Here is a 17,915-nt window from a genome sequence, read left to right on the forward strand (position 1 = left end):
GAAGGTGCAGATATTTCTGTAATATAAATAATCTACAGTGTGAAAGTTGATAAGAAGAACACCATCATTTCTCACACAATGCAATTTGTGTATGATGAAAGACAAAATAAAGGTGAGACCGAACAGGATTTCACCGTGTTATAGCACATCATTTGACTGTTAAGACTCAGTTGGACCCTTTCTGTCCACATTGATGTATTAAGAACACCAAGGTTATCTCCAAAAGTCATTAAAATCAGACCTTTTTAAATCTTGGTTTGGAGATCCCTTTAACATTAAGCTGTGGCCACTTTGGCTCAGACTTATTACTTTTAAAGATGGGTTTGATATTTAAAAAACTCTTCTCTTTTTCACCTGGAGGATCAGAGCGTGACAGATTTTTCAAGACGTGAAGGCTGTAGTTCTTTAAGCTCATTATTTATCTTCTTTTTCAACAGACACACACAGGGAGTAACCTAATAGCAACAGCGGCAGCCTACTTTGACACCTGATATGCTGAAGCGGTCACTCATTCCTCGAGGGAGATTGCATGTTGCCAGCTAGATTGCATTTAAGCATTCAAGCCCTCATTTTATTCTGCTGGTGATAAGAACAGACATTTGACAAATAAAGTAATCCACTGAGATTATAACTCTTGGACATGTTGCCATGGATTACACAGTAGGTGTCTTGTGTTTTTTTTTAAAAAATGCATACACATCCATCTTTAGCTTTGATGCACAGCAGGGGACCACATCAGGCATTAGGGTGCACATAAAGTCGCTCGGTTCTGGGGGTATCACATTAACATAGCCAGGCACACTGACGGTCAAAGATCCAAACAATTACAATCAGCCAGATACAGCTAACTTACAGCAGTCTTTGATAGACTGAGGAATCGCACTGGGTTGGGAGACGGTTACAGTAGAAGTAGGGGAGGAATCACAGCAAAGTGACAACATTGTGATTAAAGCCAGCAGACATTTCAAGTTCCCAATTTGCCATAGCTTAACAGTGAAAACAAAGGCGAGCACACCCACGCTGAAACTACTGTAATGGGAACAGAAGAAAAAGGCTTCACTCACCCACACAGAGGGTTTGTACACAATCTAAATTCACGATCTGCCTCTTTCTCACATTTCCCCCTCCTCACTCATCTACTGTCCCTTTGACTGTACACACTCATAAACAAAATTAAAAATTAAAAAAATTGCAGCACAGAAAGAGAGTTGTTGGTCAGCAAAGCAAAACATTACTCTCTGCACAGAAACGCCTCCCGAGACCCACCCACAATCAAAAGAGTGGTGATAAAGTACTCACCCAGAAAAGGAGGTTGAAGAAGACCATTCCATAACGCAGGGCCATCATGCAACCCTCAGCCATCCTGCAGCGCCGCAATTCTAGGAGGAATATGAAGGAGAGGTCCAGGTAAAACACCACATACTTCTTCCCCTGGGCGTAGCGCCCCTTGGAGTTCTGCGGCCCCTTTGTTGTGTGGAAGCCGAAAGCAAAAGGTGGCCGCTTATACTCAAACTCTCCACTGAAGCGGTGAAAGCCAGAGGTGAACGGTGGTGTGTCGGGTTTGCTGTCCAGGGATGGACTGCGCCGATACGGAGTCTCGTCTGTGCTTGAGCGTCTCATTATGGAATTTCAGGCAGCCGCCAGAAGTCTTTAATAGTCACTCGGTGCTTTTCACGTCTGAGTAAAGTACAGTAGGGGACCAGGAGGTAATCCACTTAGGGCTGCTGGGGGAATTGTTCAATCTCCAAAATGATTTTGGTTCCTAATAAACCCTGGGACTGCAGATGTGATTGTTACCTAGGAGATATTGTGCTAACTAATTATTCAAATTCAATTTTTTACTTCAATCTTGCATTATTATATTCAGCAGGGGACTTTGCATAATCCTGCCACAACACCTGTATATGTCTGTGTATTTAGGACATAGTCCCACCATACACATAATATATCTGCACTTTCCTGATTCCCTCTGTATAATCCCTCACACAGGTGTCGTGCTCTGTGAGATAAGCTGGTTTGCAGTTTCATCTCATAACAATTCAATCAGACAAACAACTGATGAGCTCAACTGCTCCAGCTGCTGAGAGTTGGCAAAATGATCCAGAAGCATCCTACCTGGTCTCACGAGGAGTTCCTGAGCAGGTGCTCCTGGCCAGCAAGTAACAGCAGCCCTGGGTTTGGCCAAAGCAACTTCTTTTACTCAACAACAGAGGATATGTCCACTGAGAATGCGATGCTGTGGTTTCAGTTATGTGAGAGTGTTCAGCGTGTGGTCGTAGGCTGCTGATGTGCTTTTGCTGACATGCAAAAGGAGAGAATGAAAACTGAGAGCGGGATGAGAGATGAGTATGGTGTCATGGATGAGAGGAGTGGAAAGAATAATGGAAAAAAAAGAATGAAACTTGTGATCTATTCTTTGACTTCTCAAATTAGCGTCCCTCTGGAGATATGGCCATGCCTAATTTCTTCCTTGCTTCATGCATCCTCTCTAACTTGTCCTTTTTGCCTCTGGAAAGTGTCTAGGGGTTACTCTGCGTGTCTTCACAGCCTATTCTTCACACATCTAGCAAGTCACCCTTTGCAACTCTCTCTTATTCTATTACTGTGCCTCTCACTCTGCCCCCTCTGTGCTGACGGTAATTAATTTCCAGACTCTCATCACTGAGGCAAAGTGTACGGTGCGGTGTCGCCTCCTCTCGTCTCTCCTTCCTCCGCTACAGCGATTTTCTCCTCTTCTCTAGGTGGGAAAGGAGATCAAGGTATCCATTGGGGTCATGGCAATTCAGCGAGAGAAGGAGAGACAGACAGCAAGAAGGGGAAGAGAGTTCCCTCAGAGAAGCAAAAGAAAGACTGCAGTGTTTGAGCAGGAGTCCAGCCTTGCTGCCTAAAGCTCCCTCCCTCTTTCTCTCCACAAGCTCTCTCTCTCTCTCTCTTTCTCTCCCCCCCCCCTCTCTCACAAGCATGGATGCTCTCACCACACACACTCTCTAAAGCATCCCATCCCTCCTTGGTCTCTGTCCCTAAAACACGGTAGCGCAAAAGGGAGGCAGGAAGGGAGGGAGGCATTCATATTCAAGCCACACCCCACGAAGGCACATAACCAATCAGTGTCTCGCAATTTCTATTTTCCTCTCCCTCTCTTTCTCTCTAACACACACACACACACACACACACACACAAACACACACCACCATCTACAGGATAACACTTACATGTGGACACACATACAAAACGTACATGCACAAACAAGGACACACATACAATCTGGTGTGTTATCATACCAGTGAAAAAAAGCCTGCTCCACTTCCACTAGCGCTTCCTCTCTCCTCTGAATCCTGCCTGGAACTCATACCACATGCAGGGGTTGTTCCTGCACACAACCCAGGCTGCTCTCTGCATGCTCGGCTTCAGCCATGTTACTCTCCTCCTCCTCCTCCGTCCCCCTGGACCTGAACCTGGGTCACGGTATCTGTGTAATTGCACACTCGGATTTTCAAATACACACAGGTCACCTGAAGCCTTGTCTCAGGGTGGAAAAGTAGAGGAAACCTGTACTGGTGCTGACATTTGCATGAAATTACTCCATGCTTTTCCTACAACCCAATCTTCATCTGGGTCACTGGGTTTATGACTCCACAGGTACATATAAAAGCTGCAGAGGGTTCAGACCATATTAATGGCTTCATCAAGTATTTAATGGATCTTTTCTCGCGTCTCCAGTGTGTGTTTTAATCAGACTATAAAGAGGGTGACTTAGTAACTGATGTCTAAAAAGAGTGTGCACAACTGTTGGATAATTAGTGTTTTCTCTCAGACAATCACTGGCCATGAGGTAAAATTGAAATGAAGACTCATCAATGACACTAAAGCACCATTTTCAGAATCTTAAAAACCTGAAAATGTGAAGCTTTTGAAATGGTATAGGGTTTTTGTTAGGGTTAGCTTTTCTTTTCTTGTGCTTTCTTGAGGATTTTCTTGGTTCTCCTGGTTTGGTGTTTGCTCTGTGAGGTACTTCCTGTTTTATTTGAAAGTGTTCCTTGGTTTGTTTAATTTTGTTAAACTTCCTTTGGTCCAATGTGTCCTGAAGGTTTGCACCAATGTCTCATCAGCTCCTGTGGGTGTATCTATTGTCTTGTCTTTCTGCTCCTCCCTGCAAGTCCTTTTGGTTCTCCATGTGTGACATAGCATTGATAAACTCAACCAGTCCATTACTGGTTTGGATTCATCTTTTAAAAATACAGAGCTACTATGGCATAGTGCATCTCCTCCAAGAAATGACTATTAAAAACACTGCTTCAGTGTTCATGAGGTAATGATATACGCACAGGATCAGTATTCTTCTCTTTTTCACTGCCACTTAGTGTTTTAGTATCAACAGTCATTGACTAAGAAAGCTGCTGCATGAACTCATATTCATAATTGCTGTTTTCAGCTGAGTCTATAAATAGTGCTTGCATGTATCTCCTAACATTGTTTGATTTTTTTATTATTTGTTTTAAATCAACCACCTCTGTTTGCATAGCAGACTCAAAAGAGCATTTACAAATCCTATTTGCACTGGCATTTAACAATAATAAAAAAGGCCTCTCAGCATTTACAAAAGCCAATATGCATTTTAAAAGGATTTCCATAAACACTAAATGTTGTTTCAATGGCATTTTTAAACAAAGATTGCCTGAGACATCACTTTGCATTTAAAATGAAAAATTTTGACACATGGAGCAAACAAACTGTCCCCTCAGCCCAATCTTATTACAAAACATGACACTGTAATGAAAACCTAATATTAGATTTGTATATGGACACAGTCTGTTTTGCTACAGAATATTCAAGCAACTGCACAGATGAATACAGTCAAGGTATTTGTTAAAACTGCCACAGGGGGAATGTTTTACATATAACAGGTAAAAAATCTTCATTTGGAAATCTTGCTAATGAGAAATGTACACACATTTATCAAACTGCACATTCAAGCTTGAATCCTTTCCCAAATCATGAATGTTTTCATATAACTTGATTCTGAAACGTATTTTTATTTTTTAGTCACCCTTCGGTTGGCTCTATGCATGAAAATCATATTGTTTCAAAACATTCTCTTCCTGTATTCCTGACATCTGCCGCCTCCTCAGTTCAACACAAAACATGTTTGGAGACACCAACCAAACCTCCCACTAAAATGCCTTACTATGAATCTCATGCTGGAGTGGTGAAAATACAGACTTGATGTCCACCTGCACAAAAGCATCTTTCACACGTTGCCTTGAGAACCAGTCTCCTCTTCCTCCTTTACAGTCTCTAAGGAAACCGAGCATATCCTGGAGGGAAGTTCAAGCGATATAAAACCTGTGTTGGAGCACGTGTGGAGACTCACTGTGGCATATTTAACTGGTTTTTAAAAAGGGTCTAAAATAAACCAGCACTGAACTGGATCTAGCATCTGCCTAGGCCCAGCAACCTGCTTCAAGTTAGTTGGAAAGGAATTACAGCTCATGATAAAATATTTGTCAGCAGGACCAGTAATTCGCTATCACAGCACACCCAGTACCAGCAGTTTAAGACACGTATCCGGCCTAGACTTTCACGAATGTTTCCTGTTCACGCTTACACGAGACAGTGGATTCAGTGTGAGATGAGGTGCCACAACAGGAAGTTCTCCAACGTGATGATCATGACGAGCGAACATGACACAGCACCAGCATAAACTGTTATGAGGGCGGACACTTGCCCGCTGCAAAGTCCTGAGGATTTCCTGCTGTATTCTCATCTTGGCTCATTCTAAGACTTTCTAGTCTCAGCTAAAATAAAGTAAGCAGTTCCTTTGAAAAATTCTTAGATGTGTGAAAATGGCTCATCACAGCGAAGAGGAAAACAACCCCTCTTCACCTGGTGGCACAAACAGAGAGCATTACTTGGCTTTTATGGTGGCTGAGGGAGAGGGATCACGGTACCTTTGCAGCAAAGTCACAAAGTCGGTAATATTAGTTCCTTGGTTCCCAAAAACACCTACTTCCCTTGAGGTCAAAATTTAAATAAAGCTAATTTAATGCATGTGCATGTGGGTAAAATAAATTTAGATGATTTTATCAAAACCGGTCATGTGGCTAATTTATTAACTTTATATATTTATTTTTCTTTAAAAATAATTGTAGAACAACATATCAAGCCATGCCAGCAGTTCAAACTTTATAACCGTTTTGTTGCTGAATAAGATATTTGACTGGGTCAAGTATTTATACAATTTATTCATTCTGTGCCGTTTCCTCTTAAATATAAAGAAAATTGAGCAATAGAATAGAATAAGCTTTATTGGCCAAGTATGAACATGCCAGACAGGGAATTTGTCTTCGGTTGTTTCACTCACTGAACCCAGTTTTAAATAGTTGCAAACAACCACCTCTCTTTAGCTAGTAATATATCTGTCTCAAAGGAGATAAAAAACACAAAATACTACCACTGACATATCTTATAAAACTGGAAATAATAGCAATAAATCTAAGTTCTTTTTGGCCAACAGCCTTTTATTTAACATCTGAATAAACACTGACAAACATAGGCCAAGTTAACGAGAGTTCTTCATTTGGTGTAGAAAGAAAAGCCAGACATTAACGACATATAGACGGACGATTGCATTTAGGCTCTGTTGAGCTCTACTGACTTCATAAGCAAAGGGTGAAATGTAATGTAACTTTGATTTGCTGCACAACTAACATTATGAAATAAAAATCATCCCATGAAGCCCTGCAGTTCTCTGAGGGAAGTCCTGTATTACCAAAGATTCCTTAAAACTGTTAGGTACGCTAAGTTTGGTCATATTTTCTGAAACACTATTTTAAGATAAGTTTACATAAACCAGGTGATTTAAGAGGCAAATCTGCTCCTTTGGTACCACCTCCAGCTCACAATGCCGTTTACAGTTATCTACCACTCCTATTGACATGCAATCTTTATCAATCACAATATGCAAGAGAAGAAAATGTCATATTTGCATTTGTACGGAATAAAGTTCATCTCACCTTTTTGACATTCATGCCTCTATTTGACCCAATCTGGTCTTCCTGTCATGAAATACATAGACTGAGATGAATTATGCAGCAGAAGCTCAACAAAAGTAATTTATGTTTTCATATCCATTCACAAAGTTTGGGTAAATATATATATAGTAATCAATATACGGTGACGCGACAAAGCAAAACATATTTTTTATGAACTAAGATTACCACAGACTACACTACAGATACAAGCATTTTTAAATGCGCACAGCGACACGCAATCAAAGTAAATGCACAGCAGCACCCTGGGGGTGGTGGCAGCTTTGAAGTCTGCAGCATGTTCAAATACACAGATGGGAGGCAAAAAAGAAAAACAGCTTTGGCTGCCACAGCAAAGCAACATGCTGCACAACACAATGAAATTATTCCGTATTAAGACTGAAAGTTTAAATTATGGTGTGAATTGTTTGGAATCGCCACAGTCATAAAAGGGAAGAGCGTTCCCTGATCAAAGTATGAGCCGCTTATGAAAATCCCCACTAAATGACATAAAAGGCTAAAAGGATAACTGCAGCGGAGACAGAACAGCAGAGAGAGCACATGACATGAGTAGCTTTTTTTTTAAACTCTGTTAATTTATTTAGAAATGTGTGTCTGGCTCAAGTGTGGCTATGCAACCAGAGAGGAGGAAAAAAAAACATTTTTCATGCTTTTATCATCAGGCTTTTCTGGATAGGTAACATTTTTAGACTTTATCTACATCTTTACTCCACAAATATAAGCAGAAGCATTTTCCATCTTTGGTGTGGCTCTGGAGATAGAGTTGCCATCTGCCATTTGGAAGGTCAGCCGGCTTCTTCACACCTCACATTTACCCCAGAGTGTTCGGCAGTGTGTGTGTGTGTGTGTACTGCACAGACATAGAAGAACTAAGAAAGAGTGAACAGGCCTCGTAGACGAAAAGCACTTTAAAAGGTCACCAAGACAACCTCCATATATACAAAGTCTGTTACAATTAAAGAAAGTTACAGTAACAAATACTGTATTATTAATTATTATTGATTTTGGCAACATTTGCAGCAAAACCAAAGGAAAGAGCAACCTGATAAGGACTTTTTAGATAAACTTTCAAACAAAGCTCCATCCTTTCATTCTTTCATCCCTTCACATCTTTCAATGTCCCAATAATTCTTCTGTTTTTAGACAGTGCCATAGGTTTTAAGACTGGTATCATGTAATATGTCATTATCCTTATCTATTTGTTTTATAAGAGATCTCTGTCACATGGTGTGGCATGCACCTGATACATAGCTACCTGTTCTCTGCATCTTTGGATAAAACAGTAATTCTCTGTCTTGCTGCAGCATAAAGTTGCTCATTCAAAACCTGTTTTCCAGTTGTATGAGCAATAGTTCCTGCCACCTTCTCCAGTTAATGAGTAGGCTAAAACAGCAGTTTTAAATTATCGCAGCCTGAGAATCTGCCAGATTCAGGTGCTGTCAAGATATAATTTCTAAAAACATTGCCGTGGGTGAGCCAGATGAGCTCACTGAACAGCTCTTATGGGAAATAAACATGTTTCACCCAAGTGAGCAAAGTCATGAGGTGTTTAAGATTTTTCCTGCTGCTAAAATAGATTTTGTGGGCAGGAAACAAAGAGATGCATTAAGATACCAAGTGTTTGGTAAATACTAAAACCAGAACTGTAGAATCAAATAATGAACAAATGTAGTCTTCTCGTAAAAATGGCAGTGTGATATAACTCGTGATGTAATATTTGTACATATAAATAAATGGATAAAGCAGTTGGATGTAAAAGTACATTCTTAGTGGTCCTGAGTATCATCCTTTCATTCAATGACTCAATGTAGAATTGCAAATAAAAAAGAATCTAACAAAAATAGCGGTAATTGTATTAAATTATTTTGTTTTTTTTGTTTTTTGCATTAACCAAATATTGGAAATACATCAGCTTTTTCCACCTTTTATTTTACCAACAACCATTGCTGGTGACTTCTTATGTTCATTATGTTGGTTTAAATTTGATGCACGTAAACAGCAAAAGCAGAATTTTACTTCTACATATCAAAGAAGACTACATCCTTGAAAGGAAGCGATGTGTCTCATACTTAGCAGCGGTCAAAAGTTGTATGTTAACATTGATAACGTGGTAATAGATCTAACTTTATACACCTAATGCTTGAAATATATCAGATTTCTGAAGCAAAATATTAAAAGCAGCTGTCATTCAACCCGCAAAAATTGATATTCAGTCCATGAAAAGACTTACACTTTGGTCACCGTCATCGCATTACATTTTACATTATGATAAATACTAATTACTCCTGTTAATGGAAGATTTAATTAATGTATCAACTCATCAGGGGGATTTTTCTAGGAGGGACCACAAAACAAATGAGTGAATATGAAAAGCATTGCGAGCCATCCTATTGTTCAACGGGCATGTGTTTGGGGATGAGCCTACTGATGTCTGTAGCTGTGAAACTCGACATGGCAAAATGCAATTACACAGCATGTCCTTCTTAAAGCAGAGCGTTTGTGCTGCATAAGAAAAGGCTTTGGATGTGGGCCTCCGAGAATAATGGCTCCACAATTACAGGCTTTCAAGAAAAACTGTAGGAGGGACTACAAGTGTCTAAAAATGTTATGTATTCTCTGCATCAGGGTAAACACATGCAAAATATGTATATGCTGTCCTGTTCCTGCAATGTGGCTGGAAACTGATTAGTTTAATGATTTCAAAGTATAAAATATTCCGTGTGGATCTGCCTGCTCACAGACCTAAGACATCATGTTCAGGCAGCTCAGGTTGTGTTATGTTCTTTTCTTAAGTACAAGCGATCACTGTTCACCTAGAAAGTAGTTTTTCAAAGGCCATCACAAGATTAAGTTGATATTTTTCTCTGCATTTCAGATGTTCAACGCTGTGTTCATCAGGTCCTGCTTAGTTAACCCCAAGATGAAACTGAATATTATACTTGACACTCCCCAGGTGGTCAGACACACATCTTGAAATGAATGCTGATATTTTTCAGTGCCCCGGAGCTCCCACTACAAGACAAAAATAATCAAGCACATCAATAAGCCACAGCATTGCACAAGACGGCACGTCCCTTCCAGTGGAAAAATCAGCTGCAACTACACACACAGTTAATGTATTTTAACCAGTAGTTGGGCAAGCAATGTGCAGCTCAATCTTAAAAGTAACATCCAAATAACATAAGGTAGCTTCAGCAGCGGGTGAACAGTTCCTACTTCAAACAACAAGGAAAATGCAGTCTAAGAAGACATGATGTGAAAACAGACCACCAGCTACTTCCTTTATGTGTAGCTCAGACATACTAACTGAGCAAATAAAGCAGACCTTGTGTTTAGAGCAGATTGTTGCAGTCTGAGTCCACGCAACATTTAGTTTCTGGTGAGGGGCACCAAATGCTTCGACAGAGGCATCCCTGCTACAGCAGAGAAACAATGTCAGTTCAACATAGAAGCACAAACCACATGTTACAGGTGCACTCCCCAGGCTTTATACTTGCTCTTTAAATCTTTCACATTCAGTTGATAAGCCCCTTCACTTTGTCCTTTGTTTTGTCCTCTGTGCTTTAATATCTCTCCACTTGAACTCCCATTGGTTTTTGTACATCATTGTTTGCCAGTTTCATTCTTGTGGTCGTCATTATGTTATAGGAATATTCCATTTGCCATTATGATGACCGAGCATTCTGTGCGGTTTCATTTTTTAATTTCAAGTCACCCATTAATTTTAATTTAAACTTAATTTAAATTGCAAAAAGCTATGAATTAATGAATGGTATGCGAGTATGTCCAGCAATATAGGCTACTGGTAATTGTGTGTGTGTGTGTGTGTGTGTGTGTGTGTGTGTGTGTGTGTGTGTGTGTGTGTGTGTGTGTGTGTGTGTGTGTGTGTGTGTGTGTGTGTGTGTGTATATATATATATATATATATATATATATATATATATATATATATATATATATATATATATATATATATATATATATATATATATAAATATATATATATATATATATTCTTATCGAATACCAAATGTGACACTGTGACTCAAAGAGCTCAGAATGGTGATTTAAATTGCAAATATTACCCGTCTTTATTAGCATATATGCATGCCACAAAAATAGGATTGTGTCTAGTTCTTTTCCATTAGAAAAGTGCCACTTTGAATTAACTGGATTTTTGAGCATTTATTGATATTTGATCATTGGGACCTCAGGAAGTTACATTAGTTCTAGACACAGTACTGAAGCCTGCATTTCTTAAATGCTGTGTAACCTGCCTCCTATACTTTGATTTGCAACTGAAATTAATCGCAAAGTAAAATTTTCTGACCTTCAAATAATATTTCCAAAAATCGACTTTGTGATACTGACATACAGTACTACATAAGAGATATTTTGCAAGCTGGTATAAAAAAATATGTTCAGTGACAAGCACTAATGCAGGATAATGCAGGATATTAAAATTTAAACAACTTGCAACTTGAATTAACTCAATATGGAAACAATCAGCACATTTTTTCAAACTGAACAGACAGATAGACAGATAGACAGATAGACAGATAGATAGATAGATACTTTATGTATCCCACAAAAGGAAATTATCATGTCACGACAGAAAGAAGAAAAGTATGGATAATAGTTTAACAGAAGCATATAAATTGACAAGAAAATTATGCCATAGGTCGGGCGACAGCTAAAACGGGCATCAAATAATATCCCCAAGATTATGATCACACAGGCTGGAAAAGAAAGCCCCTGGACTTCTTTTCAAGCTCGTACCATGACCCATGTCACATTTTTTAGCTGTCTGTTTCAAAGAGGGAAAAAGTGCCAGTAAAACAAGTATTTAAAAAGATTTGATTGATTTCACCTAAAGATGACTCTGGTTTATAGGAGTTTATGACTGGACCACTATCGGCTCTAGAAGCAACATCTTTATCTACTTGTCAATAAAGTGTGCAGGGAGAAGAAATGTTTCACTTTTTCAGTACTTGGAACAGCCCACACTTTTGTGCGTTGGGTTGGAAACCCATTTGTTGCAGAGTTGCTGCCGTCTTTTTTTCCACTGTCTCCCATCTGTCGCTCCCTTTTTTGCCCCATCTGTTTGTCTCACTCACAGTAAGTCCACTTCAGTTATGAGATGCACTTGGAGAGCATAGCAATAAGAAATGTAGCAGAAAAAAGTACTAGATCAGCTTCATAACTGTTTTTTGACCTTGAAACCACTGGATTTTTATTGCCTGTGTACTTTACACCCATGTTGACATGAAGAAAATAGGACACTTATATATCTGGTGTGTGCACAAGTCTGAAGCTGTTCGTACAGCTGCATATCTCTGGAGAGAAGAAAGGCGAAATTCACTTCTCTTTCAAATCTCTGAGATTGACCACAGTCTGACTCCAAACAAGAATCCCAACAGCAAGCACAACGGACAAACGTTTTCATTTCTTCAAAATATTGAAAATATTGTTAAATAAGTATATTATACAGGCTAGTTAGAAGCCCAAGACCAAAATGTGTCTAATAGATCAGTCTGGGACATCAGAATTTGCATCCAGACTAAGATCAATTATGTATGATATGATGCTATGGCCATGTGTGCAAAAACTGGAAAGTAGTTTTTTATTGTCAAAGTATTTTTCCTGGATATAGTTTGCTCTGCACATGCTGGACCTCATTTATGAAACATTCTGAAGAAATTAGTGTGTAAACTGTTCACAGAGAAGAATGTAAAAGTGTTTCAGGATTTATGAGGACGTTATTAGTTCCAAACTTTTCATGAGCATGAACAAAACCAACTCTGACCATATGCAGGGAATGTGTGGATGAGTGTTTATCATGAATATAATTTGTCATTATCAGAATTTACAACATTAATGTAATGTTTATTACATTAGACTTAATTGATGGGAATTTAAGATCTAGACTATGTTTCTTGAATTATGTCTTAAAAGCTGCCACTATGTTTGGTGTTATGCCACTTTGTGTCAGTACCAGACTAGCGGAGCAAAATTTATGTTTTTGCTCCACTTCTTCTCTCTTCCTGTCTCTCAGTTTTTTTGGTTGTTGTTGTATGTCTGTTTGTTCTTTGTTTTCAGGTGCGCCATGTCCACAGATATATATGAAGATGCACCTTTACATAGTAATCATCACCTCCTTAATAAGGATAAGATAAGATAAGATAAGATAAGATAAGATAAGATAAGATAAGATAAGATAAGATAAGATAAGATAAGATAGTCCCTCAATGGGGAAACTCACGATAGTATACGGTGGTCTCTGGGTAGGGATCAATGCTAATTAATAACCAACGACAGCATGCTGCCAGTTCGTGACTGATTGGCATTAATTAACACGTTCTTATGATTGAATCCAAATATTACATGCCATTTGTAAATCCCAAACAGGTTTTTAGTTAAGGAGGTGATTTCTGTGAAAATCTACTCACAGATTTATAAAGATTTCATAAATGAGGTGTGTACAATAGTTTATACATGCGCTGACAACATAAGACAAACACCACATACAGTAACAGAGTTGCCAGAAATATTGGTTTATGTGTCTCTAAAAAGAGTTTTTGATGACTTTTGGATACTCTGCTCTGCATAGCCTTTCTTTGTTATTGATATTATTGATGTCTATAGATTAGGTGCCAACTATGACAAAAGTGATCTATAAGCCGATTTTGTCCATTTCTTTGGCTCATACCAGATTTATTTTTTTACAAGGCTTTGATTTTTCGACATATATATGTTACACATATACTGTATAACATATACAGCAACATTGGAGGAAAGTGACGGTGGTCCCATATCTTTTCACATAAAGCTTTAGAAGTGATCTCTCATCCCACGTCAATATGGTCTCACAAATATGACATTTTTTGTTGTTGCACAAACTACACACACATGAAAGTCTGAACCAAGACACTTGTAGGTGTGAATGTCAGCCGTCAAATAAGAGCTTTTCCAAACAGAAATGCATTGGAATTTGACTGGAAGCGTGAAGAAGCAATCAAGCTATCTTCACTCTCTGCTACCGGAGTCTGTGTTTGTCTCCTTTTTTCTGCCAGTCCACACACTCTGTGAAGCTTTTGAAAACATCTCATAAAATGAAATTCTATGATATGATGATAGTGAAACCAAGCTCTGTTGACATCTAGACTTTCATACTTCATATCTGAGAGATGTTGAAAGTACACATTTCCCTGGTTAGAGGAAACATGAACTTAAATTTGTTTCACCACATTTTATTTACTCAGTTTTTTTTCCCACTGTTATGTATTTGGTAGCTGTGCTTTGATATTTTGTCTTGTGTTGTCATCAATTGTTGTGAAATAGTTCATGGTTTTTGGGAATCAAAATGAAAGTGATGGTAATATTAAATTAAAAATATGTAATGTTGATATTGAAAGGGTTTTTGAGACTAAATTCCTTGGGGTTGTTATCGACCAAAAGTTAACATGGAAACAACACATTGAATATATTAAAGGGAAAATTTCAAAATCACTCGCAATCCTGTATAAATCCAGAAATATACTGAATTCCAAGGCCTTGCATTTGATTTACTACTCATTGATTGTTCCCTATTTATCTTACTGTGTGGAATTGTGGGGATCCACCTTTAAAACCACCTTAAATTCAATAATAAAACTTCAAAAACGAGCCATACGTATCATCAATAAGGCTGATTACTACGCTCACACAGATCCACTTTTTCTATATTCTCATGTTATTAAATTTTATGATTTGTTTTATTTTAAAATCATGCAAATTATGTTTAAAGCAAAATCAAAAATGCTCCCTGACCCAATACAGAGGTTCTTTTCAATTCAGGAGACTCGTTACAATCTTAGAGGTGTCTGCAATTTCACAGTACAAATAGCTAAAAAAGGTATGAAAAGGAGATGTGTCTCCATTACTGGAGTTAAATTCTGGAATGATGCCAACATAAATTTAAAAACATGTCATTCTTTTGTTGTATTTAAGAAAATGGTTTGTAAAGCTATTTTTGAAGGTTATAAGTGCAAGTGACCATCTGTAAATGTTTCTTTGCTTTTCTATTGTTTCTTTGCCTTTTGTTGTTTCTTTGCTTTTCTATTCTCTTTTTGGTTTTCTGGAGGTCGGTAGCCAAAAATAGAAAGTTGGTACAATAGGATAGGCTTTTATAAGCATTTTGCTTCAGCCTATGCCTTTTCAGTTATTGTTCAACACATTTTTTTTGGTTTTGTATGAAATGTTAATGCTGTGTACGATGTTTTTTTGGTGTTGTTTTGTGTTGCAATGACTGAATAAACTTAATTCATTCATTCATTCAAATACAAATTACAGGATTGAAGTGCACTGCAGTTTGCTTGTCATTGTAGGGTTGGAGTTGAAGATGCCATCATACACCTGCTCCAACAAACTCATACATCTGGACAACACAGCAGCATTGTGAGAATTGTGTTCTTGAGTTCTACAGTGCAACCTGCATTACTATCCAAGACACAGGCAGATGCCTCCACAATCGACCTGGATTACCAGCTACTTGACAAACAGACCACGGGTGGTTAGAGCAAAGGAGCACCCCAGGGGATTGTACCCTCACCATTCCTCTTCATGCTGTACTCCTCAGACTTCCAGTACAGGCCAGAGTCCTGTCACCTGCAGAAATACTCAGATGACTCTGCAGTTGTGTGGTGAAGCAGTGATGGACAAGAGAGAGTCCAGAGAACTGGTGGAGCATTTTGTGGCATGATGTGGGAACAATCATCTCATCATGAATGTGAACAAGACCAAGGAGATTACTGCGGATTTCAGGAGAGTCGGGATTAAGTCAAATAGATTTTCCATCAAAGGAGAAGGAGCGGAGGAGGTGGAGGAGTGTAAATACTTTGTTGCTCACCTGGACAACAGAGTGGACTGGAGATACAGCACTGATGCTGTTTACAAGAAAGGACAGAGCAGACTTTACTTCTTAAGGAAGCTTAGGTCTAGCTAACATTTGCAGCAAGATATTGTATATCTTTTTGTAAAGCTGGTGTGGAGAGTTCAATTACAATCTGCAGTCATCTGTGGGGGGAGCAGCATCAGTTGAAGGTTAATTAAGAAGGCTAGCTCTGTTCTGGGGACTGTTTGGAGCCTCTGGAGCTGATTGTGTGATGGAGGATATTTCATAAAATGTTTCATGGACAACCCTGAGCATCCTCTTCACAACAGTGAATCATCAACAGAGCTACATCTTTCCTGGCCAAAGGAATAAACCTCTACAATGAATCTCTATAGAGACTTAAATCATGACTACTGCAACAATTGATTCCCCTTTGGGGAATAATAAAGTATTTTTGAAATCTTATTTGAATTAAGAAAATGTAAGGTGACTCATCTTAGTTCATCAAAAAAAGAAAGAAATAGAAACAGAGATAAACAAAGTTCTGAAGTAAAGTCTCACCCACCAGCACTAAACATCTAACTAATTAGACTGCTGTTGTCATTTTGGTTTAAACGGCACAAAAAGGGTATTAATAGTTTTAATTTAATTTTAAACACAAACTGAATCTCAGTCACAGCAAAACATGTACTAGTTGAGGCTGTGGTAAACAGTAAGGTTGGACTGAATGAATACATTTGAGAAGAATTTGTGGCACTTCACTTCATTACGTGAAGCAACCTTGTTTAATGGTTAATTCATGTCACTTTGTGTGTAAATAATGGAAGGCGCATGGTGATTAACACCTTCAAGCTGTTAAATGGATAAACTGTGGATGGTTGCTCAATTATTTACACTTCCAATTATTCCAGGTCATTTAATGTATCTGCCTGAATGATAATTGCGCAAAAGCAAACAAAATGCATCTTGGACTAATTATATCTTCTTTTTTTTTCCTTGTTAAATTTGACATGGGAATGACAGCCAGATCCCCTTTAAATGTGTGTGTGACACTCCCAACATCTCTGTAAATCTTCCAAATGTGTTAACGGCAATATGGAGCTATAAACGTCGTCGTCCATTTATCCACATCATTGTGTCAAGCATTGCCACCATCCGAGGTGCCGACAGCTCCATGACAGACTCTTGATCCCCGATACCACCAATGAACAGCCACAGGAAAACCTGTGCACCTGCAAACATGATGTATGAATATATGTCACAGTTTCCATTTGCATTCTGCTGCTACATAATCCTTCGTGGCAGGAAGGTTATGAGCCGTCTTGCCAGTCAAATCCTGCCCAAGAACAGACAAATATGCTTTTGCACGGACATGTATTTATGGCCATAAAGAGAAGAAAAATCACTCTTTTTAGAGGAAAGAAGCAGCATGGGGACGCAATACATTTTCCATCTATTTCACAGACACAAACATCTGACACGTTAAAAAATCCACTATGTATACATAAGAGCAATTCCTACTGTCTAAACAAGGACATGATAGTCTCATAAATAGAGTGCATGACTCCCACTCCCAGATTATGCTGCTACAAAAAAAGAGAGAGAAATATTCACGCCACTTTGGGTTCAGCTTAACTGCATTTTCCTGAAATTATCCAACACAATATAAGTTTATAAAACAAACCGAACAGGTTTATTAAGTCCATTCTGTGGTAGTTTCTGCCAAATTTTGATTGTGGCATATCAACATCACACCTGCTGCATTAAATGTGATTTTGTGAGTTAAAGGTCTAAAAAACCTTTTTTCCTTTGAGATGTTTTTTGCTTTCTCATGTCTGAGAGGTTATTTGGCTTAAGATAAATATTAAAGCCCTTTTCAGACATGAAATACATGACATTCAAGCCTTAATGACTGATTTCAGGCATTCAGAAATGAATCTATATTAATGTTCCTCAGCTTCACTCATACAAAGCCTCACCAGTTCCACAGGGACC

General features: G+C 38.5%; 1 protein-coding gene across 3 annotated transcripts in view; it reads right to left on the bottom strand.

The window, feature by feature from the left end:
• The window catches only part of tspan4a (tetraspanin 4a), a 213,877-nt gene that overhangs the window by 160,130 nt on the left and 35,832 nt on the right, over positions 1–17,915 (bottom strand). The window contains exons 1-2 of one of the 3 annotated variants that reach the window (XM_061709355.1): positions 2,116–2,885; positions 1,300–1,379 (exon numbers count right to left, since the gene is read on the bottom strand). In XM_061709355.1, the coding sequence (XP_061565339.1) occupies positions 1,300–1,362 (63 nt within the window). In that variant the 5' untranslated portion in view covers positions 1,363–1,379; positions 2,116–2,885. Of the gene's footprint in view, positions 1–1,299; positions 2,891–17,915 lie in introns of those variants that run through there. The other 2 variants (XM_061709347.1, XM_061709337.1) reach the window with 2 other exon arrangements.

This window comes from Cololabis saira, chromosome 2 (genome assembly GCF_033807715.1).
Source record: "Cololabis saira isolate AMF1-May2022 chromosome 2, fColSai1.1, whole genome shotgun sequence".
NCBI lineage: Eukaryota > Metazoa > Chordata > Actinopteri > Beloniformes > Belonidae > Cololabis > Cololabis saira.